Raw genomic sequence first — 27,806 nt, 5'->3', positions numbered from 1 at the left:
CCTCCCTCTTCCCCCCCCCCAATAAACTTTAAAAGAGTGAAACTTGTTTAAAATAATAATAAATCTTTCATAGACAAAAGATTCAATCAACATCCCTTTATCCTTGTGATGCTAGAAGAAACAGAACGTAAGGTTTTTTCTGCCTAATATATTGGAAGAATTGAACTACCACCTCTCCGACTGACCATAAAATTCAATAAAGGAAGCGATACTCCTTCAGTTCCTTGATGGTTCCCAACAGGGACTGGGAGGGGTCAATTTAACCCCCCCAGGGGACTTCCGGCAATGTCTGAGACATTCTGGTCGTCACAGCAGGGGTGTGTATGTGCAGGTGGGCATCTGGTGGGTAGAGCCCAGAGATGCTCCTAAGTGCCCTGCAATGCACAGGACAGGCCCTCACAAGGAAGGACTGTCTAGTCCCCAAAATCCATATGATTGCAGAGCAAGGGACATCTTGTCCTAGGAAGCAAGGAAGTACTCTGATGGGGACATGTCTGAGGAAATAGGAACCAGCCCCCAGGGGGCAACGTGGGTCTGAATACACACCAGCAGTAATGACTATAAGCCACAGAGTAAAAGAATAATGCGTCCTTACTGACAAGCACACGCACAAGTACGAGGAAGGGAAAGAACGCTCTTGCACTGGCAGAGTGCCATCTAATGAGTGCAGAATGATGGACAAACTGGATAAGAATCATCAGTACACAACAGAACTAGTCAAGGGAAGATGCATGGAGAAAAGCAAATTAAAGTAGTCTCAAAGTAATCGTCTTCAAAGATTACTCCCTAATTACAGAGAACAGTAACTTTTCGATGGAGACACATAGCAGGCGACATCTTAAGCCATGATAGAGACTGACCCCCGTGTTGACCAGAAAACCAGTATCATGAGCTTCATGCACATAGAACCTGATGGGGTCCCGCGGAAGCTCCCCAAAGCCAAGGGGGTCCTTCAATAACTGCCGAGGACATGGAGAGCATGGAGGGCGAGGCATTAAGGTGCATTCCAGGTGAAATTACAAAGACTCAAGCGATCGCAAAGGCTGGTCCCGGACTGGGCGTGAACAGTATAAAGACAGCCCAGAAATGTGAATAGGTCTTTTCACACTCAAAATCCCCATTCATCTCTAACACACGTCTGCTAGGAGCACAGGTTATAGCACTTGTAATGCCTTAATTTTTGCAAAGCGAGCTTAGGCAGCATTACGGTGACACCATCATCACACCAACACTAATAACCATCAAGAGTTGGTAACAAATCCTCTTAGGGAGCAGAACATTCACAGCTACCGCTTCGCCTCCAGTTTGCTGCTTTTTTTGAACAAAACCCCAGGCAAGCCAAGCAAAAACGGCCAGCTGAGGACGGCGGACAGACTTCCAGACTGCTGTACTGTTATGTCCACTGCGCAAGTGGAGCTTCTCAGTTTTGCTCACTTTGGACCACGGACCCGTAGGAAAGAACCACGAGCCAGGACGCTGGGGTCAGCTTGTAAAATCCTGTAACACCAGGAAAACAAAAGGTTCTACAGGACACCGGCTCAGAAGGTCCAATACCAAAAAGACTAAGGGTCCAGCAGTGACCGTGCACACCTTACCCCCACCCTGCAGTCAAGGTCTCAGACTCTGGTCTCCAGGGCCGAGGGGAAAGCAAATGCCATGCAGCAAATCTCCCTTGCTTCTGCCCCTTCGCCCCCAGATATCTTCTAGAGTTTTCCGAATCCACAGAGACAGCCAATCAGAATGATGCACTCCCTGGGAGCCCGGGCCACTGGGGATGGTGGCCTGGTGTTGCCACTCAAGGGCCGGTGGCATGAGATACCCGTTTCCTTGGCACCTGAATCAGGAGAGCGGCCAAGCCCTGGGGCCTTAGCATTTTATTACAAGGGACAGGTAACCCTCGGACAATGGTTATAAAAGTGAATTTTGTACGCACGCACATGCAGGCGTAAACACGTCAATCTTCCGATGCGGCAATGATGCTGCTGAAAATCTACCGTGTATCTGCCCCTATCTATCAGCTATCAATCATTTATCTGTCATCTATCTGCCTACGTATCACCTATCTACCGCCCGTTAAGTGACCAAAGGTCTATCTATATATGAGAATGTTCATTTCAACTGTTTATACTAACAACGAGTTGCAAACCATCAAAAGGGGTTTGCTTAGAAAACTTATGGTACAAAATTCATGTAACACAGCACCATGAGGCTTTCCAGGGGGCAAGGTGTGACCCTGCACGTAAGGCCCAAGAGAAGACAGTCTACCATCTACCTGTGTGATCACACTTATTATGAAAAATGTAGCCTTACCCGTAATCTACAACTTTAAGACGTATGTTTGGGGCCTGACTTAGATCGGCTGAGACCTCTCCGGACATTTCAGGTCCACCTGCACGGGGCCAGGGCAGGGTTCTGTCATGGCTGCTCATTTGGCAGATTTTCCTGCGACCTTCTCCTTACCAGGCACCTCGGTGGTGGGGACACGGCGCTTAGGATAAAATCCCAACCTCATGGCCCTTCACTCAAGTGGGGGGACAGACAACAAACCAGAGGCAACACCCGGGGTGCCACGTGCTGGTAGGAGACTGAGAGAGCTCAGTGGGGGAGACTGAGAAGGGGCCGCAGCCCCCAGGGTGCAGTGGAAGGAAGAGGTCAGCGGCTCTCAGCAGCGGGCAGGCTCTGCTCACAGATGCACCTGTTGCTGGGGTGCAGGTGACGTCACGTAGGAAAAATGCACTATTAGTGCGAGGGGCAGAGACAGCCAAGGGCCCTCCTAATACGACGGTCCCAAAGAGGGGACAACTGGACAGAAGGAGGTGGGGATGAAGGCGGGGGTCACAGAAGCCGGAGAAACAAGCAGTTTGGGAAATGAGCTCATGCTGGTTATAGAGATGTCGTCACAGATGCCACCGGCACCTGACCGTTGGCTGTGACCAGGAGTAGGTCGCAAGTGTCCTTGATAAGATTCATTTAGGGAACTGGTGGAACCGAAGACCTGATGGGGAGGCGGAGGGGACAGAGGAGGGACACTGAGTCCCACAGCTGGCCCTGGACGGAGCAGGGGCGGCCCCCTGTGAGGTGGGAGGGGCCTATCTGCCGATGGGGGTGACCCAGGGACAAAGGGGAGTCTGAGGACGGGGGACCGAGAAGCAGTGATGGCAGGCAAGACAGGGTGCTGGCCGGGAACAAGGATGTTAGCCGTGAACACAGGGGCAGGTGTGCTGAGTGGCCATGAAGGCAGGCACGTGGGTCCAGAAGCAGGGGGACGGGGGACAGGTGAGCAGTGCCTCAGGCAAGGTTCCAGGTGTGATGTGAGAAGAGGGAAGAAAGGCTGTGAGCAGCTGTTTTCCACTTGGGAGGAGTGAGTGAACTGGGAGTAAGGAAAACCCTTGAAAGAAAAGCAGAGAGAGGTGACTGCCCTGTTTCTTATTGATTCCTCACAGCTCTTTACTTAGGACAATGCAAACGTAAGGATTGCAAATACTCTTTCCCAGCTTGCCAACAGCAGCTTAACTTGTGACACTGCTTTCCTTAGAGTCAAACCCTTCGATCTCCTACCCTGTGACATCATCTATTGCTTCCCTGGTTAAGACATCATTCCCCAGCTCAAGGATCAACCAAATTTTTTTTCTACTTCTCATAAGGTATCACTCCTTTTTTTTTTTTTTTTTTTTTTTTTTTAAATTAACACTACATCCACCTAGAATGTATTTCAGTGTGTGTGTATAAGCTTGTCAAGGCTGCTGGGGGAGAAAGCAGCATCGAATGGGCGGCTCAGCGTCTGGATGCTGGACACCTAGGATCGGGCCGTCGGCCCAATCTGAGGACTGCGATGGACAAGCGGCCCCTGGCCTGCTTTGGGGGGACCTGCTGGTGTCTTTGGCACTTCTTGCCTCATCTCTGCCGTATCCTCACATGGCGACCCCCCTGCGTGTATCTGTGTCCACATCTTCCCTTTCTAGAAGGCTGCCAGTTACCTCGAATTGGCCACCTCCTCTGGGAGGATCTCATCTGAAATAATGAGGTCCGTGACAACTCTTATTTCCACATGGTCACATTCCGAGCTACTGGGGGGCTTTAGGGCTTCCGCATGGGAACAGGGGACACACGATTCCATCCAGACAGGTGGGCAACACGGTGGGGGACCCTAATTCCGCTGTGCATCCAAGCAGCTGAGCACTGTCCCAACAGGAAGCATCGAATCACCATGCCGTGTGTACAGAACTCTCCCCCCAGAGGCTGCTGGGCTCCCCTCCTGTGTACCCATTCCAGAACACAGAACTCTCTCTCCACTTTTAAATCAGAACCCTGTGGCTTTTATTTATTTTTTTAAGTTTATTTTGAGAGAGTGAGACAGACAGCATGGGCAGGAGAAGAACAGAGAGAGAGGGAGTGAGAGAGAATCCCCTCCCCAAGCAGACCCCCTATGCGGGGCTGGAACTCACCATCTGTGAGATCACGACCTGACCAACTGAGCCACCCGAGTGCCCCCAAACCACATGGCTTTTATGACAGTAGCTTTATAACCTCAAAAGCGACCTGTCGAGGGAGGCAACCAGTCACCACTCCAAGACCAAATTCCAAGACCCATGCCTCTTCCGTGTCCCGCTAAACCCAACCCCTGTGCAGGGCTGGAACCCGTGGATGAAGAAAGCCCTTGCTGCCTGAGATACCCGCCCCTCTGACCACTTTGTCTCTGGGATCCACGCGCTGTGTCCCCTCGGAAGGGCCCCCACCTGCCCTGAAGATACTAGGTCGTTTGGATTTCAAGTTCCGAAACGTGAACAAATGGGCACTTGTAGCCACAAATTAGGGTTCTGACCGGCGTGGGGGCTAAGACACCCTAAGAGTGAATTAAGCACGCCATCTTTAAGGGTAAGTAGAAGGGCACCTGTGGCAGAGAGAAAACACGAGCTTATGAACGGTGAGCCCCAGAGACACCCTCCAAGCCCGAGGTCTGGTGCACCGCATTCCCACCAGAACCTTGCTTCCCACGGGGCTGTGCTGGATCCTTCTAGTCTTCAGGACGTACCAACAGCTCACCTACAGCAACACCTTTGGTTTGTTCAGAAGCCACTGGCCCTTTATTCGGGGAACACCAATTACTCCACAGAGCAAGGATACAGAACAAGAACTGGAGGGATTGTGCCCCAAAGCCGGCTGCCCGCCACAGACCAATGTCTCCAGGGCCACCAGAGTGCACCTGCCTCACCCATGACCAGGGAAACAGCCTGAGCGCCTTAGAGACTCAATAACCCACAGCCGGATGAGACGGATTTGGAGACTTCTCCTATTTATTAACAACCACCCCCCCCCAAAAAAGAACGCAAAATCATACCGCCATACTCACCCCAACTGAAAACAGCCCTTGTTCCGACCCTGTGGGTTGCCTCCCAGTGGGCCCTTCCTCACCCACCCCTGCACTGGCGGTGCCTCCTGTGCTGGCTTCTGTGCCAGGCTTAGTGCAGGACTCAGAGCTCTCCGCAAGACCTCCCCCGACTCTCGAAGGGTCCAGTCCACGCGTGTCCTTCCCTCGACAGTGCAGTTCGGAGCTTTCCATGACCTCACACGTCCAGAGCTGCTCACCAGTTATGCTCGTGGTATAGACTGGGGTCTTCACGGAATAAGGGGTCTTTCCCTCTCGTGTAATGGGTTATAAAGGTCAGCCACCACCATATCCCAGGTCCTGCTTTAAATGCTACTCCTGCAGATGCTGACGGCTCCTCCTGGGTCCCCTCCTCGACATCGTCCTCTTGGGTACCGGTGGCCCCACGCTGCAGCCCCCTGGTCCCCTGGACCTGGAACGTGATGGCAACACGTGTTCCCAGGAGAGTTGGGAATGGTATGCAGGGGCCAGAGGTGCGCCAAGAACGTCCCCCAGCAACACAGGTGCACTTTCACCCATCTCTCAAGTTCTGCCAGGACAGCCAGCAAGCAGTGGGGAGAGAGGTCAGAGGTGGTATTTTCATTTCATGAGAAGAAACGTGCACCCCACACACAGCCTGGGCTCCGCACAGCCACCGGTGTGTTTCTAGCCACAGGGGGGCGCTCTCGGGTCTCAGGTGTCCACAGGCTCCTCCCCAGCCTGGACCACAGGACAGAGCCTATCAACTCACCGTGTGACTTCACTAAAAATCCACCCACACACATTTAAAAGGTCACAGGGGCACCTGGGTGGCTCAGTCGGTTAAGCATCTGCTCATGGTCTCAGCTCAGGTCGTGATCTCATGGTTCGTGAGCTCGAGTCCCATGTCGGGCTCTATGCTGACACTGAGAAGTCTGCTTGTGATTCTCTCTCTCGGCCCCTCCCCCAGTGGCGTTCTCTCTCTAAAAATAAATAAACATTAAAAAAAAACACTTGAAAGATCACAAGGGATCATCTACAGGTCAGGTTCATAGAGATACGAGCATAATTACAGCAAGATATTCCCCCTGGGAGTTCTGGAACTGTGAGCAGTACAGATCTGAGCGAATATAAACCCAGCCGGCAGCATAACTGCCACCCAGATGCCCTGAATTTTATTTCATTTATTTTAAGAGTACAAGAGAAAATGCACACGAGTGGGGAAGGGGAAGAGAGAGTGGCAGAGTGAGAATCCCAAGCAGGCTCCACGCTGTCACCACAGAGTCCGACATGGGGCTCAATCCCATGACTGCGAGATCATGACCTGAGCCAAAATCTAGAGTTGGTCACTCAACCAACTGAGCCTCCCAGGGATCCCAGGTTGGACTTACTTTTAAAGGAGAGAAAAACAAGCTGCCGCTTGTCACAGGGACCAGGACAGCCAAGGGAGAGCAAGAAATCACTAATCCCTGGGGACTTGGCTACAGCCCAGCCTGTTCTCTTCAGCCTCAGCACCTTGGCACCCATCCCAATGGCCACCAGCTGCTAAGTCCGTGTGCAGACTTCGTGAACAGCCTTCCCTCCCTCTTTCTGGAACATTCTCTGCTCTCCAAGTCAAAGAACGGCTTCTCCTCCTTAGATCTCCCTGCTGGTACGCTAGCTCATAGCTTCCCTGAACAGGGAAATGTGCAAGTCACACATGTGACCCCTGGCAACCCCACACCCCTGCGGGCCAGTGTTGGCCCGCACACCACACTGCGCGCTCCTGGGGGCGGGCCCCGTCGGCTCGGCTGCCCCGGGCCCAGCACCCACTGCCCACTTACGGAAGTTGCCGAAAACATGCCAAGCAGGCACACAAAAGGAACCGAGGACGGGGGTGGGGACATGGGGCTGGTGGCACCGAGTGTCCTTATGTCTGCAAGTATGGGATCTGAAGATGCAGTCTCGGGGCCCTGCCGGATGCTGTCCTCAGGGAAGAGACCATGCTGGGGAGGCCAGTGGGGGCGGGCTGTGCTGCACAGCTCGGGAAGGCGGCCCTGAGCCCCGAGGCCGAGCAGAGCAGGCTGGGAAAACTAGACCCCACCGCCCAACCCCTACAGCGACCCCCCGCGGACCCCTAGGTTCTGCGCAGAGCAGGGTTGGCAACCTCACATGCTGTCGGAACTAGGATGTCTCCTTCCTGCACCCTGAGCTCAGCTCAGGGCGACCCAGGCTTAACTTGTTATGCACACTGTACCCCGTAGAAAGTGGGAAACAGCCAGAGCGAGTGCTAAGGTGTCTGAAGGACCGTGAAGGCCAGGAGAAGGCATGCGCACCCCGCTATGGCAGGGCGGCAGGGCAGGACTGAGTCTTACCGGCCAACAGCAGCTAAGTACCCAGGGCCTGGAGGGCCATCCCAGCCGGGGATGCTCTCAGGCCCCTCGCTCACCAGGGCACAGGTGACCACCTGGTGTGCTGACGGCTCGGGCAGGGTCAGGGCTCAGAACTCCTGATGCTCACTCTATCCTGAATATAATAATCAAAACAAACAGGTCTTTGGGCCTCCTGGGGGGCTCAGTGGGCTGGGTGTCCAACTTCCGCTCAGGTCATGCTCTCACGATCTGTGAGTTCAAACCCCATGTCAGTCTCTGTGCTGACAGCTCAGAGCCTGGAGCTTGCTTCAGATTCTGTGTCTCCCTCTCTCTCTGCCCTTCCCTACTTGTGCTCTGTCTCTCTCAAAAGTAAATACACATTTAAAAATTTTTTTAAAAATTAAAAAAAAAAACAGACCCTTGCAAACGGGTATCCCAACAGGTAACCAGAGCTATAAAATGCCCATGACCTTGGACTAGGAAGTTCTGGGAACTTCCCTAAGAGAAAGAACTCAAGATAAACACAAACTGTATCACAATCACTCAGAAAAGTTATCTATAGCACAGACTACTGGAAAAACCCAAGCAAATGTACAGGCACAGCCAAGAAAGCGCAGCACAAGTACTCATCAGCTTCTGAGAGCATTCTTTATGACAACCAGGAAGGAAAACAGAAAATGCTTGTTGCACATTCAACAAAAACATATAAAATCACATCTACCTTGAATGAAACCAGATAAAAGACAAGAGGGGCAGGCGCTGAACCAGACCGTGGGTGGAAGAGAACAGTTGGGTTTTTTGGTTTTTTTAATGTTTTCATTTTATTTTTGAGAGAGCGACAAAATACAAGCGGGGAAGGGGCAGAGAGAGAGGCAGACACAGAATCCGAAGCAGGCTCCAGGCTCAGAGCTGTCAGACTCAAGGCTCAAACTCACAAACCATGAGACCATGACCTGAGCTAAAGTCCGACACTTAACCGACTGAGCCACCCAGGCGCCCAGGCAATAGCTGGCTTTTAAAATGGCTGAAATATGGGGTGCCTGGGTGGCTCAGTTAGTTAAGCATCTGACTCTGGCTCAGGTCACGATCTCACAGTTCATGGGTTCGAGCCCTGCACCAGGTTCTGTGCTGACAGCTAGCTCAGAGCCTGGAGCCTGCTTCACATTCTGTGTCTCCCTCTGTCTCTGACCCTCCCCTGCTCATGCTGTCTCTCTCTCTCTCTCAGAAATAAAGAAAACATTAAAAAAAAAAAATTAAAATGGCTGAAACATGATTTGCATGGAAAGGTGNTACACTGTCACCTGCCACACCACAGCTGCCCTTTGTGCCAGCGGAGAGCGCCAGGGGCGGCCCCGCAGAGGGAGCAGCGTCCGGGGGGCCAGGGAGGCCAGGGCGCAGGGGCCGGGGCACGAGGCGGCCACACCCCCACGGGGGCCGCCGCCCGCAACCAGCGCTCAGCCGCGGGGCACATCTTCCCAAGAAGCTGTTCTGGGCGGTGCCCTCCAGGCCGGCGCGAACGCCTCGCCTCCGTGCTCAGGGGTGGCCAAGTGTTGTCAACACCCGGAAGCACCTCCGGCCGGCAGGGGTCTGACAACGCGCTTTTTACCGCCGCGACGTCGGAAGCCCGTTTCTCCTGACCTGCCGGCGACGGCCGCCTTTGGGAGTACCCGCTTCCATGACGCGACAGGCTTCATCCCGCGGGACGAACGCAAGCAAGGAGGTGCGTCTTTACTCCCAGCACGTAGGGCACGAGTCAGGGAGGGGGAGAAACGGGCAAAAGTTCATTTTCCAGCTTCATCTCTTCCCAACGGAAGTCTGAGCAGGAGCAAGAATGATTCGCTGGGCAAGAAGGATCCTCTCCTGCTCTTAGATTTGGGGAAACTCCCGGGAAAGATGGAGCTCACGTGCTCACGTTGTAATGTTTTCCACGTCCGCGGACGCCGCGAGATATCCGACGTCTGTCAACGTCCGCGGCCGCCGCGGGATATCCGACGTCTGTCAACGTCCGCGGACGCCGCGGGATATCCGATGCTATAACGAAGGATCAGTCTGGGGGCTCACAGATTTAGAGAATTTATATTTGCCAAGATATTTATAGCCCGGAGAAACCTCAGCAGTGGGGACTTAAGAGTTTCCTGACGGGACATTCCCCCCTCCCCTCACACACAGCTCGACAAGCGGCCTGGTGGGTCCCTTGCTTGACTGCAGACCCGGGATGACAGGTCCCGTTAAACGCTGGGAGTGATCTCAGGCTGCCTCCCTGGGGGCTCGGAGACCCTCGACTTTAGTGCCATCCCCAGAGACCTCTGACGCACGCCCTCGTCAATTGGGCACCCTTTCCCAAAGCGGGTTCCGTTGGCAGCCTGTCGTGCACAGAGGGGGACTGCGACCAGAAGCATCTGAGAAGCTCCAAGCTGCCTCCCGTCAGTGGGTCTCCTTCCCTGTGGGGTTTTTCAGATCTTCCAAAACCCAAAATGAAATGTGAATTTCCAAGTGGTGACGGAATGCAACCCTCCCCCAAACTTCGCGGACGAACGGGTTTCTTCCCACAGCTCCGGTAACGGGCATCCCGGAAAGCGCGGGTGAGCGAGGCGGGTCCGAGGCTCTCCGTCGGCAGGGCACCGTGCGGGGGGACGCAGACGGCCAGGAGGGCCGGCCGCCGCTCCGGGACTCTGGGCTCCGACCCGGAAGGACGGACGGCGCCCACTCCCCGGAAGAACACACTTCACAGCCTCCGGCGTATTCAGACCAAGGCTGACGCGGGAGGGCGTGGTCACGGCAGCCACGGAAACTCGCAAACACGCCTCGGGGCTGCTCGCGGGCCTGCGTTCCTCTGGTCCTTGCACAAATTCACCAGGCTGAGCTAATCCGCGGTCCTGTGACAAGCTTGTTGACACGTCTCGGTCCCCGCACACCCGGGGCACCGGGGCGGGACGGCGCGACTGCGCTCTGGGGCCTCCCGCGGTCGCGGTGGCGTCGTGCACAACGGCAGAAGGGTCGGGCGATACGCAGTCGATGCTGCCCGTGGGCTCTGCTTGGGCTGAGTTCACACATCCCCTCAGAAGGAATAAAAGGTCACTTAACATAAATACCCGCTTTGGTTTAGCAAGACGTGTTTCCTGCTTGTCCAGAGCGCTGCTGGGGCTCCCTGGGAACATCATGGACTTGAACTTCGGGACCCATCACAGCTGCCCCTCGGGATTATGACGAACTCCAGGCTTTCCCAGAGTGTGAGGGGTGGCACCGAGCTTCAGAGACCTGGCTTCGTTCCTACTGGGGCCTCTCAGCAGAAGGGGAGAGACGGGGGCTCCCTGCAATGCCCCCCAGGGAGCCACCAAGGGGTATCAACCATCTCCCTCCTGAGTGAACAGCCTCAGAGAGATAATGAGTGAAAGCTCATTACCTGAAATTTTAAAAACCAACAGTTTATATTCCTACGGGACTGATGGGTGGTGGATGGGAAGAGGCAGAAATAGGGTGATGTTCTCCCCATTTGAGAGGAGGGGCAGGGCTCCGATGGGGGTGATGGTGGCTGCTAGGAGGCAAGAAGGCGGGAAGCCAGTCTGAGGGACACCAAGTAAGCAGGGCTTTACCTCCGAGAGCGACGGGAAGAGCCGATGCATACGGGCAGACCCTCGTGCTAGTAAGGTGACTGTCATCGGACAGCAGCATCTTCTCGGCCTCGCTGGGAGCCTGAGCACGGCTCTCCTGGGCTCCTGTCCCAGGACGACCCTACAGCTTCCCCAAGCATCCAAACAGCACCGGGCGGCCCTATTCACCCGGCTCACGATGTGTCACTGAGGCCCTGGCTCCAATGTGCTCTGAGCCCCAAAGGCACCGGAAAGGAGACACGGGCACGTCGTAGAGGCATGAAGGAAAAAGAGGGCTTGCACTTGCACAGCGTAGGGTGAGGCCCTCAGGGAGGAGGCTGACGAGAAGTTGCTGGGCTCCAGGGTGACGCCTGGCCCACCTGGGCGAAGTGGAAGGCAGGGCATCGCCACACCAGCACATTCTGCGACATCCACTGCACTTGGCCATGGTGGCGGGTTTTTCTGGCCAGAGATGGGCTTGTGTAAGCAGCACATTCACTAAACGGTAGTTAGAGCCTCAGGAGACACACTTTTGATCATTAGTAATGTGCAAAACCCTATGCTGGGCAATTAATTCAGTTCCAGAAAATTAATTTTTAAAAGTAAGCAGAGGGAGAAGAAGGAGCTGGAGCTAAGACAATACTCACACCCTATTAAAAGTGGGGTTAAATATGTGATTAATTGTGTTTGAATAACAAATAGAGAAGCCTGCTGTCACAAGTCACCAGGCAGCTGCATGGAAACCTTCACTGGCTGGGAGGAAGGCCATCCTAGAGCCACCCGGATATGAAGGCTCACCTTAAATTCGGAAATCTAGACATTTCTTTCTTTTTTTTTTTTAATGTTTATTATTGTTTGAGAGAGAGAGAGAGAGAGACAGAGACAGAGTACGAGCAAAGGAGGAGCGGAGAGAGAGAGACACTGAATCTGAAACAGGCTCCAGGCTCCAAGCTGTCAGCACAGAGCCCGATGCAGGGCTCGAACTCACAAACTGTGAGATCATGACCTGAGCTGAAGTTGGACACTTCACCGACTGAGCCACCCAGGGGCCCCCTCAAAAGCATCCTTTTTAGCAGGAAATGGCAGTCTGTCCTGTTTCAGAGAGGAGGGGTTTTCCCCCGGCGGGCGGGTCTCCTGGAAGGCTAGCTAACACCAGGACGCCGGGATGGTGGGGAGCACGCGGGCTCCAGACTCACCCAGGCCAGATTCACTTCCTGTCTCCGCCTCCAGCTGCAGTGTTCAGTGGGGCCTTGGTTTCCCCAACAAGAGTCTCTCCCCCATAGTCTGCACAGTGGTGTGAAAGTTAGCTGTGCAGTAACCACCATGAGCCAGGCGCCAAAAAACAGACAGGGCCTTCCCGGGAGTGGACCCTCCCGTGACGGCCAGTCCGGTGTCCTCTGAGTCATCCGAAGCCTCCCCCTTGTCCATCCCCAAGGGCAGACAAGGTATTTCTTGGCTTTCCCATGACCCTCTCACGGACACACCCTTGAAGGAGCTCGATCCCTAAAGGACTACGTGGCCATCACCACTTTACGAATCCACGTGCATTCCTGGTTCCTCAGATTTTCACTGGCCGGTTCACATAAAGCACTTGTTTCCAGGGCTACTCTCTATCTCTGAGACAAGGACACAAGAGAAGGGCTGGGGTCTGCCCTGGGGCTGGTGGGAGGAGCCACCCCACCCCCATCCTGCACAGCCTGGAAGGGGTGAGTCACCTCCATTCAAGCTGGTGGCCCTGCGGGGGTACCTGGGGCAGCCTGCTCTCCCGAGGGGCATGACCTCCAGCCTCTGCACCCAGAGAGATCGATCACAAGACACCCACACCCACCAGTGTTGCTCAGGAACAGTCCCAAGAGACCCGCTTTCCCAGGGAAGTCACGCTGACCTTGGGACCGGAGTAAGGTCACCCTGTCCCGCACCCTATCTTTCTGAGTCCCTCTCCAAGCTGCACGTGCACAGCGCCCTTTTTAATGTGATCCCTTCTAGGTGGGGACCGTCAACCCAATAAGGATCCCCAACAGCCACATCCAGCCGGGACCAGAACCCCGGACAATCGAGGTCAGCTGTCCCCAAGTGCACACGGCTTCCCCATGACAGCAGGGGATCCTCACCCAGCACCCCAGGAGGAGAGCAGTGCATGACACTCTAGCGTGACAATGGAGACAGGCAGTGGCTGGGGGCTGAGGCTGCGGCAGGGGAGCCAGTGTCCCCTGAAGGGAGGGGGTGTCACGGGTTCACCTGGGATCACCTGGGACCTGGGCAGAAAGACCAGCCAGCTCCCGTCAGGCCAACGNGCGGCAGGGGAGCCAGTGTCCCCTGAAGGGAGGGGGTGTCACGGGTTCACCTGGGATCACCTGGGATCACCTGGGACCTGGGCGGAAAGACCAGCCAGCTCCCGTCAGGCCAACAGCACTGTGCCCCTCTCTCAGGTTCCAGGGCTCTGGCTGAAGCTTAAGGAGATGCCCCTGGCCTCTGCAGGTCACAGGGCAGGCGCTGCACCCTCTGTTGGACCCTCGTCACTGGCACTGAATCAGGCACACAGTAGGTACTCAAGAGTTGCTGTCAGATCAATGCACGCTGCACCAAACTACAGACAGACACAAGACAGTTGTGACTGAGGGAGAACACTAGTGCGTCTGACACATGTGACTTATGGAGACACAAAGAAGGACAAACGTCCTCTTGGTCCACGGGACAGCGACAGCAAAGACAATGTCGTCCCAGAAGCTTGAAGCCACTGTCTGGAAGCGATTCAAGCATGAGGCTCAGTCTCATGGCTCATGATCTTTGCTGTAATAATCACCCTTATCCACGCGACGGCCTGTCTTTTCCAAACGATTCACCAAGCGGTTAAAAATGCCCTGTTGATTATTTTTCCGCAAATGTTCGCTCTCCAGATATTGAATTAATTTCACGACCCTCTAGGGAACAGAATATTACCACTCAAAGATTTTCTTAGGTCTCTGCATTTCTGGTTAAATGTTGGATGAGAGGTTATTAAGCAACTTAATTAAGTCATTCAGATAAATTACCTGTTGTTACCAAAACAATGGAATGGCGTCCTTCACAGAAGCCATACCTTCAAAAAAGAAGTCGCTCAGCTCCTTATAATAAACTGGGAAGTCTCCACGTAAAACCACAGCCACCACAGGGCAAAGGGGGTGTTTTGCCAACACCAACCACACTTCATGATTTCATTTTAGCGTCTGCACGTGCTCTCAATACTGGCGAAGCCATAAAGCTAAATAAAAATCACTAGACTCTGGTTTAAGATATTAACAAAGAAACCAAACGTCGTTGCTTTAAAATTCATGTAAGGCAACAAAACAAGCAGAAAACCCGAGAGGCGTGAGCCTAAGACGACCCCTAGACCATGCACAAGCCCGGGAGGACCCAGGCGGGAGGCACAGCTGTCACTGTCACTGCGGTTGGGAGATGCTCTGGGCTCGAGGGCTCCAGATGCAGGAGACATTCCCAGCCACTCCGAGGCTCCAGGCTGCTGACTCAGAGGTACGGGGGCTCACACTGGTCAGGTCTGGGAGCAGGTGGAGACAAGTACCGCCCAGCTAGGCAGATATGGAGCAGGGGTGGGACCGAGGTCACCTGTCCTGTGCTGCTTCTATGCAGAGGTGCATGGCAAGTGGGCGGGGGAGGGGCGCACCACAGCTCCACCTCTTGATGGTGAAAGCCAGGGGGCCAACATGGGAGCGGCAGTCAGCATGTCAGGGCCCCAGATCTAGGGGGCAGGGGGGCAGAGCTGGCAGGAAGGAATGGTGACTGGCAGTGGCNAGGGTTGCTCACAAGAGACTCCAGGACTCTCCAGCCTCTGTGGCTCTAGCTGCAGGCTCGCACAGCACGGACTCCTCACAGCTCCCTAGAGACTGAGATCAGGCAGGGTGGGGTTCTGCTGGGAGCCCCTTCTGGGCCCCCAGAAGGCCACCTTCTCACTGCAGTATCCCCACCTGTAGTGGACAGAGCTGGTGCTGCTGGCCAGTCCCACAGGGGCACTGGTCCCACTGCCGGGGGTGGGGAGGCCCAGTGCAGTCCCTCATCTAAACCCGCCTACCTCCTGAAGGCTCCGCCTGATACAGGGCGGGTCTACAACAGCGCCCAGACCTTCGGTGGGTTCAGGCAAGGACTGGCCACAAGGAAGACGCAGAACCCTGCAGGGTCAGTGTGGGAGGCCCTCCACAGCCTGACCAGGGACATCGGCAACCCCTGAATGCCGCTGAGGGGTCCCGATCCTTCCTGGCAGAGTAATGACCTCTTCTGGTTCATCACTGTCACCTTTTTTTTTTAAATGTTTTATTTATTTCTAGGAGAGAGAGAGAGACAGCGTGAGCAGGGGAGGGTCAGAGAGAGAGGGAGTCACAGACTCTGAAACAGGCTCCAGGCTCTGAGCTGGCAGTCAGCACAGAGCCCGACGCGGGGCTCGAACCCATGAACCGCGAGATCATGACCCAAGCGAAAGTCGGACGCTTAACCGACTAAGCCACCCAGGCGCCCCATCATCACTGTCACCTTCTTGGCCACCAGTCACTCCATCACCTTCCCCTGAAGTGGTTTATCACTCTGCTGATATGACACGAAGCTCCTGGAGAGCTTTCTCGACTCAGGGTCCAGAGGCAGCAGGGCTCAAATGGGACAGCTGAAGTTTGGGCCCCGGGGGGATCAGCAATGCCCCCTGAGGGTCGGGGCTGAGGGCTCCTCTCCCCCGGGGATGGTGTCCACTGCTGAATTCTCTGGGCCCTGCACTGAGCGGCGAACCCGGCTGCCTCCCCCACCTCTGCTGGGTGCCCAGCCTGCAGCTTCCAGGTCTCCCAAGGAGCCCTGCTGTGCAGGCGACAGAACGACGCCCCCAGGAGTCCCTGACCTCATCAGCCTACCGCCCCCCCAGCTGTCTGTCCCGGGGTCCTGCATGCAGCCACAGAGGCGGTCCCGCCACGGAGGGCTCCTGCACCCCACATGGGCATCCTCAGTAACACGCGGGGGTCCTCGGCACCACGCAGTCATCCCCCACACCATGCGGGAGTACTGCGCACCACACAGAGATCTCACATACCACTTGGGAGTACTGTGCACCACGCGGGGGTCCTGCGTACCACTCGAGAGTACTTCACACCACACAGGTGTACCCCGCACCACTTCTCGCGAGTACTGCGTACCACACAGGGGTCCTGAGCACCACGTGGGAGTACCGTGCACCACACGGGAGTACTGTGCACCCCGCGGTCTCCCCGCCCCACAGTGAGCAGGACGCCCGTGCAACAGGCAGCACCCAGCCCACATCAGGCACTCGCTCTCCGGAGCTGGGTGCACCGACCTGCACCTGACACTCCTGCCCCCAGCAGCTGGTCCCTGGAGAAGGAAGGTAAAGGCGGGCTGCCGGGATCCTGGAAGAACAGTGTAGCCACAGTGCCTCAGGCAGGAACGGCTTCCCTACCACACGACTGTTCAAACCTCTGACTCGCAGACAGGTAGAGGCTGCTCCTGATGGCCTCACCGGCCCAAAGGGGAAATACGCTCTCTTCTTTCCCCACGCTGACCACGCTGGGCCCAGCAAAGGGGCGGTGTGACCGGGCCACCTGTGTTTACACAACTTCGGAAGAACTCGGCTACGGGATCTATCTCCCTCTGACTTCGTGTGAAAGGAGCCAAACATCAAGTATCCCTTCCCCTCCAGGCAGGTGGGGAGAAGGGGTCCAAACGCCTGACTCTGACCGTAGGCAGCAATGCCCTCACCATCTGGGACCGAGAGGCTGGGCCGCATCTCCAGACTTCAGGGTGACCTCGGCGTCTGTGCCATGACACACAGCTCCAGAGAGCCAAGGTCGGAACCTAGGAGGGCTAGGCAGCGTCCCCCCTGGGCCGGTTCCAGCACGAGGAACGTGGACTTCCCACAAGTAGAGCAAAGTGTGAAGCATCTTTCCGGTGTCTGCAGGGGCCACCAGCCGGAGGGGCCCGGCCACAGAGATGCAGACACTCCGACCCCGAGCAAAACAGCAGGCAGAATTCCTGAGTTTCCGGACTCTGCTTGCGGAGTTGGACAGCCCGTGGGGGCGGAGGCCTGCTCTCTTGCCAATGGCCGCGAGCGCCAGATGAAATTTTCCCGGTCTTATTTTAGGACGGGTAATGCTGTAAACAACCCCGGTGACCAATCCACAGACAGGCTGTCTAGACCCTTATTTGAAGCAGAAGGTCACCAGGGAGGCAGGCGTCCCAGATGCCCTGGAGGCATGTGACAAAGAGCTGCAGCCCCACCAGCACTGGCTCCCAGACAGGGACACAACCTCAGCTTCTGAGTGTCGATGGCAGAGGGCAGAGGCGTGAGGTCAGACCACGGGAGCTTGGACAGAACACCTCCCTCCTGAGAGGGCAGGCCCTGGGGGTGGCAGCAGGTGCGGGGTGGGTGGGTGTGCAAAGGGGGAGGTGGCTGTCAGGCATGAAGACGGCAAAGGCAGGAAAAGTGCAGTCAGAATGAAAGAACGTGATCCTCGGAGAAAAGGCAAAGAATCTTCTGAAATACACTTGGTGTAAAGAAAGTCAAGATCCCAGGAGGCACGGAGTTCAATGGCTCAAATCAGAAGTTCAGGATCCTAGTGTCAGCTCAAACCCAGCCCGTCGCTCACATGGCGGGGTGTGTGTGTGTGTGTGTGTGTGTGTGTGTGTGTGTCCACACCCAGTCCCACCGCTCACTCTGGGGGCCAGGCCCTGCCCCGCCACGCACACTGGGGTCCTGCCCCGGACCAACAATTACAGCCGGGTTTTAGTTTCCCAACTGTGAAATGGAGAACATTTGCACTTGACTCTTAGGGGTATTTCCAGGAATAAGTGAACAAATCAATAAACATGGAAACTGCTTAGAACAATCCCTGGCACATAAGGATCATTCCGTGAACGTTAGAGGCTGGCGTCACATCGTAGTTATACCACTGCCACTGCCCCCACCCCCCCACTATAGCATCACCGGGTCTCCCTCCCAGACCTGCGACCCAGTGTGGCCCAGACCCTGCCAACCTGGACAGATGGAGCTGCCGGCCTGCTTCCCAGACACGTCGATCGCTGCCAATGTGACTCTGGGAAAGTTACTGAAGCCTCTGGTCCTGGTTTCCTCCCAGAGGACAATGGCTATGCAAATCTGGCTCAGAGTCCTACTTTCAAGGCAGAAACGGTTAGTTTCTAAAGGTGGCTGTCATCTTCTGGGTCAACGTGTTTCTGCCTCGCACAGATCACACTCCAGATCAGGAACATAATATGCAAAGTCTTCAACTGTACCCAAGTTCCGGTGCCTGAGAAACACCTCGTTTATCCAGAGTTCCTGGCCAATGAAGAGGACGTGGTGGGGGAATTTTTAAAGGGAACTAAATAAAATTCATTTTTAAGCACCAAACTGCTATTTTTTCCATTGCTTTTATGAGACTGAAACACGTTAGATATGTCGCTGACGTAACAAATGGAACTGCGCCTGAGGAATTGGAACGCTTTATAAGGCAAAATACAGCAGCGAGAGGAAAAGAATGAAAAGACCCCACAAATGCCCTCCCCTCATCTAAAAATAATGAGCCAGCGCATTGGTCCTGACCACAGCCGGGTGGCCGGGCGCTGCATGCTCACCTGCTTCGCAGCCGCCTGGCTGGGAGGTAAGGAACCCCTGGTCAGCAGCGGGGGGCTCCCGGGGCCGCAGAGCTCCGGGAAAGGGTTGGGGATGGCCGGCAGAGAAGAGGTTCGGAACTGGTCGTCTTCTTCCTGCAGGCGTCTGGGAGGAGAGACACAAACGCTCGTTAAAAGCTGCCACCCGCCGACACGATCCAGGAGCCCCATGTCTGGGGACATCCCCAAGGAAACTAAAGATGGACCCTGAGAGGTATCCGTGTTCCCCACGGGACTAGTCACATCGGTCCCCTGGGGCATCCCACCGATGTGCAAATGGATAAAACAAATGTGGTCTATGCATCCAAGGGGACACTATCCAGCCTGACCGAGGAATGGAACTCTGACGCACAGGTACCTCCTGAGGACGTGGTGCTGGGTGAAGTCAGCCGGTCACGAAAGCACAGATCTTGTGCAATCCTACTTCTGTGAGGTGCCTAGGGTTTCCAGAACCCTAGCCAGCATGACGGGAAGATGCCGGCGGCTGGTGGGCAGGGGATGGGGAGTCATGGCTTCATGGGCACAGAGCGTCACTTCTGCAAGATGAGCAAGTTCTAGAGCTAGAACGGAACCGTATGCACCAGGCAATGTGCACTTAAAAACTGCTGTGTTTACTGTGCCATGACAATGGGTTTTGCTTTTTTGCTTTTCCCCCCAGGGGCTGCCATTCTCAGACTCAAAAGGCACTGATTCCCTCACCCATTAAACATCCGGGGAGGATGCTTGATGCTCCAAGGGGCACCTGGGAGTGGGGGAGGGCACTCAGTCGGCTGAGCCCCCCACTTCGACTCAGGTCATGGTCTCACGGTTTGTGAGTTCGAGCCCCGCATTAGGCTCTGTGCTGACAGCTCGGAGCCGGCTTCAGATCCTCTGTCCCCGTGTGTCTGCCCCTCCCCCACTAGCTCTCTCTCTCTCTCTCTCTCTCTCTCTCTCTCTCTTAAAATAAATAAACTTTAAAAAACAAAACAAAAAAACCCCATGCTCTGCACATGACACATCCTAGACGTTTTGTCCAAACACCTCATGGGTTCTGTTCCGTGAACACTGATGTGTGAAGAGGTTTTGCAGGTAAGAGAGCCTCCACGAGAACAACTATGTTCAGTGACCTTGAAGCCAGCACTCCTCCGAACGCATGAGAAGAGGCTCCCCGTGTCCTGGTCTGGGCTGCAGGATGAAGGCTTGCATACACAAAAAAGGTTGTTGGTACTGAATCGGAAATAAAGGCCTTGCACAGCGGTCCTCCCCGGGACACAAGCGCCCGTGTTTCCGCCACATCACTGCAGGGGAAGCACCAGGCTGCCTGCTTGTTGGCATTTCCTCCCGACAAGGCAAAACCCACTCGTCGTACAGCAAAGCCAATCACCCACAGGATGACGGACCAGATACAGTTATGAAAACAGAAGAATAAAGTTCCAAGTCGAAGGAGAAACGGCTGCAAAGGGTCCCTCTGTTTCCTACCCCCAGGGTCCTGCCGGTGGCTTCCGGGCCACACTGCCTGGCCACACAGTCCTCCGAGGGCAGCACCGCCCAGTGTCCGGACGCCCTCCCTGCGCTGCGGCCTGAGCCCTGCCGCCGCCCAGCATTCCCGGTCCTTGCTGACGTAAGCCCTGCGCCCCTTGTAGGCGGAGTCTTCCAAGAATTTTCCAGGCTCCTTTCACAGTTGGACTACATTAATGACCCATTCGCTTTCTTGGGAGTCTGGCCGCTAGAGAAATGCAGTGATCACGTCAGAGGCTCTCTGTTTACCAAGCGATCCTGATGCTGGAGGGCCTGCCCAGCCATTCTGCGGGGACCAGGATGCGCCTGTCTATGGCACACACGGTCCCGGGGCGGGAAGGGGTCAGCGCCGTGGTGTGCCGCAGCCCCTCCGTGACGCCCCCACGTCGTGCTAGAGAGTGGATGTGCGCTGTCAGGAAACCCCACTCTTCCCACGCCAGCCTCTGTCACGGCCAAGGTGTCCGGCTGGCACGCTGTCCCTTACCCTACAGAGCAAGAGAGGAGGAGGAGAGCCCCCAATGACCACTGACCGGTGACCATCCTGAAGCACGAAACTTTTATTCTGTTTCGACTTCTATACAAGATGCCAGTGTTCTAATGCTCTAGTCCCCAAAAGCTTCTCTTAATGGGGTTGTTCTGAAAACCTTTAAAAGCCGTATGTTTTGGGGGTGCCTGGGGGCCTCAGTCGGTTAAGCTCTGATTTGGGCTCAGGTCATGATCTCAGTTTGTGAGTTCGAGCCCTACAACAGGTAAGCGTGAGCCTGCTTCTGTTCTCTCTCCCTCCCTCCCTCTCTCTATTTCTGCCTGTTGCTCACTTTCGCCCTCTCTCGAAAGAAAGAAAGAAAGAAAGAAAGAAAGAAAGAAAGAAAGAAAGAAAGAAAGCCAGCCAGCCAGCCAGCCATGGTTTTTAGGACAGCAAGAATACTCTGCATGGTAGTGTCATTATATGTCATACATCTGTCCAAACCCACACAACGTCCAACACCGAGCAAACCCTCGGGTAAACCATGCACTGTGGCTGATGACAAAGTGTCCCCGCAGGGTCATCAACTGTAACAAAGGCACCACCCAGTGGGGGACGTGGATAATGCAGGAGGCTGTGCGTGTGTGGGTAGGGGGTATATGGGGGACCTTTAGACATTTATCTCCATTGTGCTATGACCCTAAAACTCATCTTTGAAAAATACATCTTTGTTAAAAAAAAAAAAAAAAAAAAAGGCCAAGTGACTAAGGAGGGTACACGCTGACAAAGCAGCCAGAACAGCTAAGTCCACAGCAACAGAGCACGTGTGGACTGGTGGTTGCCAGGGGATGTGGGAAGGGGGGATGTGGAGACACCACTTAATGGGTAGGCATTTCCTCTAGCATGGTGGGAACATTCCGGAAATAGACGTGGTGGCTGGGAGTCTAGTAAATACACCTGAATTGTACACTTTAATTTTTTTAATGCTTATTTATTTTTGAGAGAGAGCAGGAGTGAAGGAGAGGCGGAGGGGGAGAGAGAGAGAGAGATAGAATCCCAAGCAGGCTCTGTGCTGCCAGCGCAGAGCCCGATGCGGGGCCCGAACTCATGAACTGTGAGATCATGCATGAGCTGAGCTGAAATCAAGGGTCGGGCGCTTAACTGATTGAGCCCCCCAGGCGACCGTGAAATGGACACTTTAAGTAATTAATTTTATGCGATGTGAATTGCACATCAATACGTTATTCTTACAAATTAAAAGGAAAAGAAGAGTCCAGCGCTGGCTTCCCAGCAGGACACAAGCGTCGGCCAAGGCAAAACCAAGGGAAATGACACAGGGCTGGAGAACGTTCCCGCTCCAGAGCTGTGTCCCTGCACAATTACGGAACGAGGCGTAGAAAGGGAGACAGGATGCAGGGATGTCGGGGGGTCGGGGACGAGAAGGGCCAGACCTTGGGTCTGCCACCTGCCTGGGCTAGAACACGCCCTCTGCTTTCCCCGCTGTCAGCTCCCTCAGGATCAGACGGCTCAGCTGCAGCCTCTTCCAGGAAGCCCACTCTGCCTTCCCCAGCTTCTGCTCTGCACTCCACACCCCACTCTGCGGGTCTCCTCTGCAGCCCCATGCCCAGTGCGTCCTGAGCCCCTCAGGGCCCCTCCGGCTGGGTTTGCGTCCGGACTCCCTACTCACCAGGTGTGGGCCTCTCACGTCCCCCGGTGCCTCAGTTTCCTCACCTGGACAATGAGACCCATGATATCACCCCCCTCGTAGGGTTGTGGTGGCTACTGTACTAGCTAATAAGCAAGGACTCAACAGAGACTATACACAGGAAGTGCTCCGCACACACAGGAAGTGCTCAATACAAGGCCTCACTTATGAAAGATATCTTTGAGTATCTCATATGGGTCACCCCATTTTTTAAATGCACCCAAAAGTAAGATGCCCTGGGTGCACGCCTGTCCCTGCACCCCGATCGGATGTAACACAGGCAGCCCCCGGGCGTAGGGCTGAGTTCGGCCCAAACTTGAGCTCAAGGGCCCCGGGGGGCCAACAGGCCCAGGCCTCCTGCACCATCGCCTGCCCCACCTCGGCTCCAAGCACCGTCACTGCTGGGGCTGAGCCCCGTCTTCCCAGGGGCCTCCCACCCTTCCAGGGACGGGTGACTGAGAGACCCCGGAGCTCAAGCACATGGGAGAAAAGAGCGCCTCGCTCCAGACTGAGCTCCGCAGGGGCCGAGGGCACAGGGCTGATGCTGGAGAAAGAGCAGCAGGGCGTAAACACCAGGATGATGGAGAGGGGAGGCAGGCAGCCAGGGGGCGGCCGACCACAGGCCGTGGAGCCGTTACGCCCCCCTGCAGACAGCTCTGAACTCCCCCAGACACAACAGGCTACCCTGGCAAGAAGGCTACCCAGCTGCAGGAGACCTGGGATGTCAGACTGGAAAGGGCCTCACAGAAGTTTCCGGAAGCAGAGAAGACCACCCTGCCCTATCCCCATCCCAATGAAAGGAAACGAGATCTCCAGACGATGCAATGCTGAGGAACCAGCAGCCCCATGAACCCCGGCTTGACTGAGGCCCAAGATGGAGGGCACCGTATAGCCTCGCACTGGAAAGTGCGGGGAGGCCGGGAGGCTGGCCTCGGTCCCTCACCCACCCACCCCCATCCCTCCATCCTCCCCTGAAAACCTCCAGAGCCAACAGGGATGGGGCGGCGGCCACACCAGTCCACCCACCTCCCAGGCAGAGATGGGCTAGAGACACCCTGAGTGCGCTGCCCCTCCCCCTCCCCAATCCAGGTGTGAGAACTCCCATCCATCCCCTCTCTTCATCGGGGTCAGGACACCACCGTCTCTAGCCTGGACATTGAAACAGCCTGAGTCAGCCGTGCTCTACCCCGCCACCCCCGGACACCAGGCTGCCAGAATTATTTGCCAAAACCTCAACCCCATCTCCTCGCTTGCCTGTTCAAATCCTCCCCCTCGACGGCTGAGACGCCTTTGGGATCTGGCCCGCACCTGCCGGCAGCATCTTCTGTTCAAGCCACCCCGCGGAGGTGTAGCAGGCACACGCAGCGCTGTGCGGATTTAACGTGAATGACCGGGGGTGTCATAAGCATTCGTGCGGTCCGTCACCAGTCTGCCTTGCCATCAACAGCCACAACCTCCAACCGCCCCCCCCATTCCTCCCGTCAAAGCTCCTCCCTCCCTCTCAGCGGGTTTCCCGCACACAGCTCCCTGTCCTCACCCTCACGTGCTCTCCGTGCCGCAGGACGTCTGTCCCCAGGACTTGCTCGTCTTGTAAAACCAACGCTCCGAACGCTGTGTCCCACATCTCCTGATGCCCTCCCCTCGGCCCTGGCATCCGGCACTCCTACTCTCTGCTTCTAGAAGTTCGACTACCCTAGATTCGGCACATAAGTGCACCCGCGTGGGACCACCCTTCGGCGGCAGGCTTGTTTACTCCGCGTGCGCCCATGTGGGCCAGCGACGGCAGCTCCATAAAAAAAATGTGGTGCGCCCCATGCGGTGTCGCTTACCCATAAAGGAAGGAAACTTTGCCCCTGCGACAACAGGACGCAGCTCTTCTCCCCACCCAGCGCCCACCGACTCCTACTCACCCTTCAACGCCCAAATCCGAGATCTGCCACTTCCGAGGAACCCTCCCCCACTTCCCAGAAGTCCCTCCTGCTATTTCCAGGAATACCGATGGAATGTGATCACGTGTCAAAGGTGGCACCCAGTCTGACAGCCCCAGAGGAAGCACTGCTCTGATCCCCCCACACCCCACTCTGGGCAGTGAGGCTCTGGAGCCGTCCACTGACTGCCTGGTCATTCCTTCATCATTTCCAGAGCATTCTCTTAGGGTGACCCCCTCCCCCGCCCCCAGCCACAGTGTCCGGCTCAATAAAAGTAACCAGAACTGAGCCGGGTACCAAGTCTGACCCCGGGGGACCGAGCTGCAGAGGAAAGGAACCGATGTACGCAGCGGAGAGTGGCGTGGTGCCTGGGTGACGGCCCCCCCTCACTCTCAGGGACACGGCCGTCAAGGCCCCGGGGCCCACCTGACGGCGAGGATGTGCATGGGCTGCGAGCGCTGCACCTGCAGTCTCGGGGCCGCCTGCGGCTGCGGGGACCGTGCTCCTGAGGGCGGCGGGCTGCGGGCGTGCTGGCCGTTCTGCAGCAGGGGCGCCGTGTCCGACTGCATGCCGCACGCCGGGTACAGGCTCTCCAGGGACGCGCTCACATCATTCACCAGGGCTTCCAGATCTACGTCATCCTCTGCGCAGCCAAGGCCAGGCGGGAAGAGAACAGAACAGAACAGAACAAAACTTTAGCAGCAGTGAGGGTCACAGCCAGACGGGCATCCGAGGGGTCAGCTTCCAAAGCTCACACTCTTATTTTATTTTATTATTTTGTTTTATTTTACTTTGCTTTCTTTTCTTTTGTTTTAATTTTTTGTTTTATTTTGTTTTGTTTAATTTATTACTATTTTTTTAATGTTTATTTTTGAGAGAGCGAGAGAGAGAGACCGAGCATGAGTGGGGGAGGGGCAGAGACAGAGGGAGACGCAGAATCCGAAACAGGCTCCAGACTCCAAGCTGTCAGCACAGAGCCCGATGCAGGGCTCGAACCCACGGACTGCGAGATCATGACCTGAGCTAAACTAACCACGACTGAGCCACCAGGTACCCCTCACAATATTTTAAAATATCAGGAGTAGGGAGAGGAGCACAACTGAGAATATAAATCCCATAAGGAATCATATGTGTTACATTTATTAATTTTCGCCGATATTCCAGAGGCTCCTTGGTAATTACGGTCCAGCCGCACTTCCAGCGTCTGCACGCCCTTCGGAGCACCTCTAGCCCGCACCCCCTCCAGGCTGGACGGGCCGCACACAGCCATGCTGTGCAGCATGGCCCTGCTGCTCCGGCCTCAGGCGGCCAGACCTGGACGTCGAGCCCTAATGAGGCAAATCAGGCCTTCTCCCTTCCCCCAAATTCCAGAGAGACCCAGGTGCAAAAGAGCACCCGACACAGGAGCAGCCTGGGCCAGCTAAGGGCTCCAGGAATGCCCCAGCCACGCAGACAGGCTCACGGGCGGGCTCACAGCTGCCCGCGGACGGACTGTGCACCTGCAGACCTCCAGCTCCCCCAACTGGCCTGAGAGCCTGAGGAAGCCTCACAGAAGGCCTGAACACCGGACAGAAGGTCAGAGAACAGCAAGGGTAAACATAGAGACTTTGATGTGACATTTTATGTGTCAGCTTGGCTGGGACGCAGACATTTGGTCAGACATGACTAGATGTTTCTGTGAAGGTATTTTTCAGGTGAGATGAACATTTACGTCAGTAGACTCTGAACAAAGCAGACTGCCCTGCATGGTGTGGGTGGGCCTCGTCCAATCAGGTGAAGGTCCTTAAGAAAAAAAATCCCTATAATTCCCCGAGGAAGGAAGAATCCTGGCTCTGGACTCGAACTGCAACTCTTCTCCGGGCTCCTAGCCCCCTGCCCTACCCTGCAGATTCTGGACATGCAACCACACAGTCATGGGAGCCAACTTCTTACCCCGCCCCCTCCATACACATATAAATGCACACCTCCATGGTTCTGTTTCTCTGAAGAACCCGGACTGCACATGATGAGGGGTATAACCTGGCACGCCCAGAGACGTGGGGGTGGGTGGCCAGGGCAGGAGGCAGAGACGGAAGGCTGGGGAAAGAGGCCAGGCTCTGAGCAGCCCAGCGTGGCTCAGCACGTGTTCCTCCTAAGGCCTGGCCATACTCCGGCCGGGGGCTCCACGAAGCACCCCTGCATTGCTCCCGTCACCGGGTGCTTACACTGCTCTGAGTTCGCTTCTCCTACTTTGTAACCTGCTGGAACTGAACAGCCCCGCCTCCCTTCTCTGCATTTTCTGCTCTGTCACTTTGGTTTTTTTAAACAATTTTTTTAATGTTTATTTATTTTTGAGACACACACACAGAGAGAGAGAGAGAGAGAGAGAGAGAGAGAGAGAGCGAGAGCGAGCACACATGAGCAGGGCAGGAGTAGAGAGAGACAGGACTGGAAGCGGCTCCAGGCTCTGAGCTGACAGCACAGAGCCCGACACAGGGCTCGAACTCACGAATTCTGAGATGATGACCTGAGCAGAAGTCGGATACTCACCTGACCGAGCCCCCCAGGCGCCCCGTGCCCTGTCACTTTTAACACGGCCAGCGTGAACAAGGCGTGAACGCAGCTCACCCCCTGGAGCACTCTGCCAGTCCCCTAACTCGCAGGCTTATGTGCTCCTGGAAGGACCACCCGCTCGGCCCAAGGGGCTCGGGGCCCAAGACAGCAAGGCCCTGGCCAAGCCAAGACCTCACGCTCGTTCCGGCCCCAGAGGAGACACCTGCTGTGACCCTGTTGCCCCAGCCCTCCTCTCACGGGCTCCAGGCCCGAGGCACCAGACCCGGCTGTTTCACTGCCTCTACGACCCGGGGCCCGCGGGGTGGGTGAGGGGAGGGCATCACCCTGCTCTGCGGCAGAGCCGGGCCCAGATCCGTCTCATCCACTCCTCAGGACACAACACAGGCCATGACTGCCACCCGGCTCAAGGGCCGAGGAGCAGCCCGGGGGAAGCCAGGACCTCGCCCAAGAGGATGCAAGTGCGACGCAGCGAACCTTCGATCTCAAAACCCTTCTGCAGCTACCGGGCTGGCCTCTCCAGGCGCACGCTCAGGGCATGAGCTCATGGACCTTTCTGGAACTTGCTGTCCCTGCCTGTCCCAGTCTGCATGCAAACGCCTCGGGTCCCTTGGCTTCGGCTTCTCTGTCTCGTCAGGCAAGAGGGCCCAAGAAGACAGAGCAAAACAAAAGGAAGGTGTGGAGGTCAAAGGGGCAGAGAACTCGGGAACCTGGTGGTTGCAATGGGG

The 27,806-nt window shown here is 55.8% G+C and overlaps 1 protein-coding gene across 4 annotated transcripts in view; it reads right to left on the bottom strand.

Annotated features, from left to right (window-relative positions):
* Positions 1-27,806, bottom strand: part of GRB10 (growth factor receptor bound protein 10) — a 164,352-nt gene that overhangs the window by 41,405 nt on the left and 95,141 nt on the right. For all 4 annotated transcript variants that reach the window (XM_077781104.1, XM_077781105.1, XM_077781107.1 and 1 more), the window contains 2 exons: positions 24,955-25,171; positions 18,900-19,041 (listed from right to left, as the gene is read on the bottom strand). In XM_077781104.1, coding sequence (XP_077637230.1) covers positions 18,900-19,041; positions 24,955-25,171 — 359 coding nt within the window. The remainder of the gene's footprint in view (positions 1-18,899; positions 19,042-24,954; positions 25,172-27,806) is intronic.

Source organism: Crocuta crocuta, unplaced genomic scaffold, assembly GCF_008692635.1.
Source record: "Crocuta crocuta isolate KB4526 unplaced genomic scaffold, BGI_CrCroc_1.0 scaffold108, whole genome shotgun sequence".
In the NCBI taxonomy this organism is placed as follows: domain Eukaryota; kingdom Metazoa; phylum Chordata; class Mammalia; order Carnivora; family Hyaenidae; genus Crocuta; species Crocuta crocuta.
The sequence above is the reverse complement of the archived record's forward strand: the minus strand, read 5'-3'. Positions and strand labels throughout refer to the sequence as shown.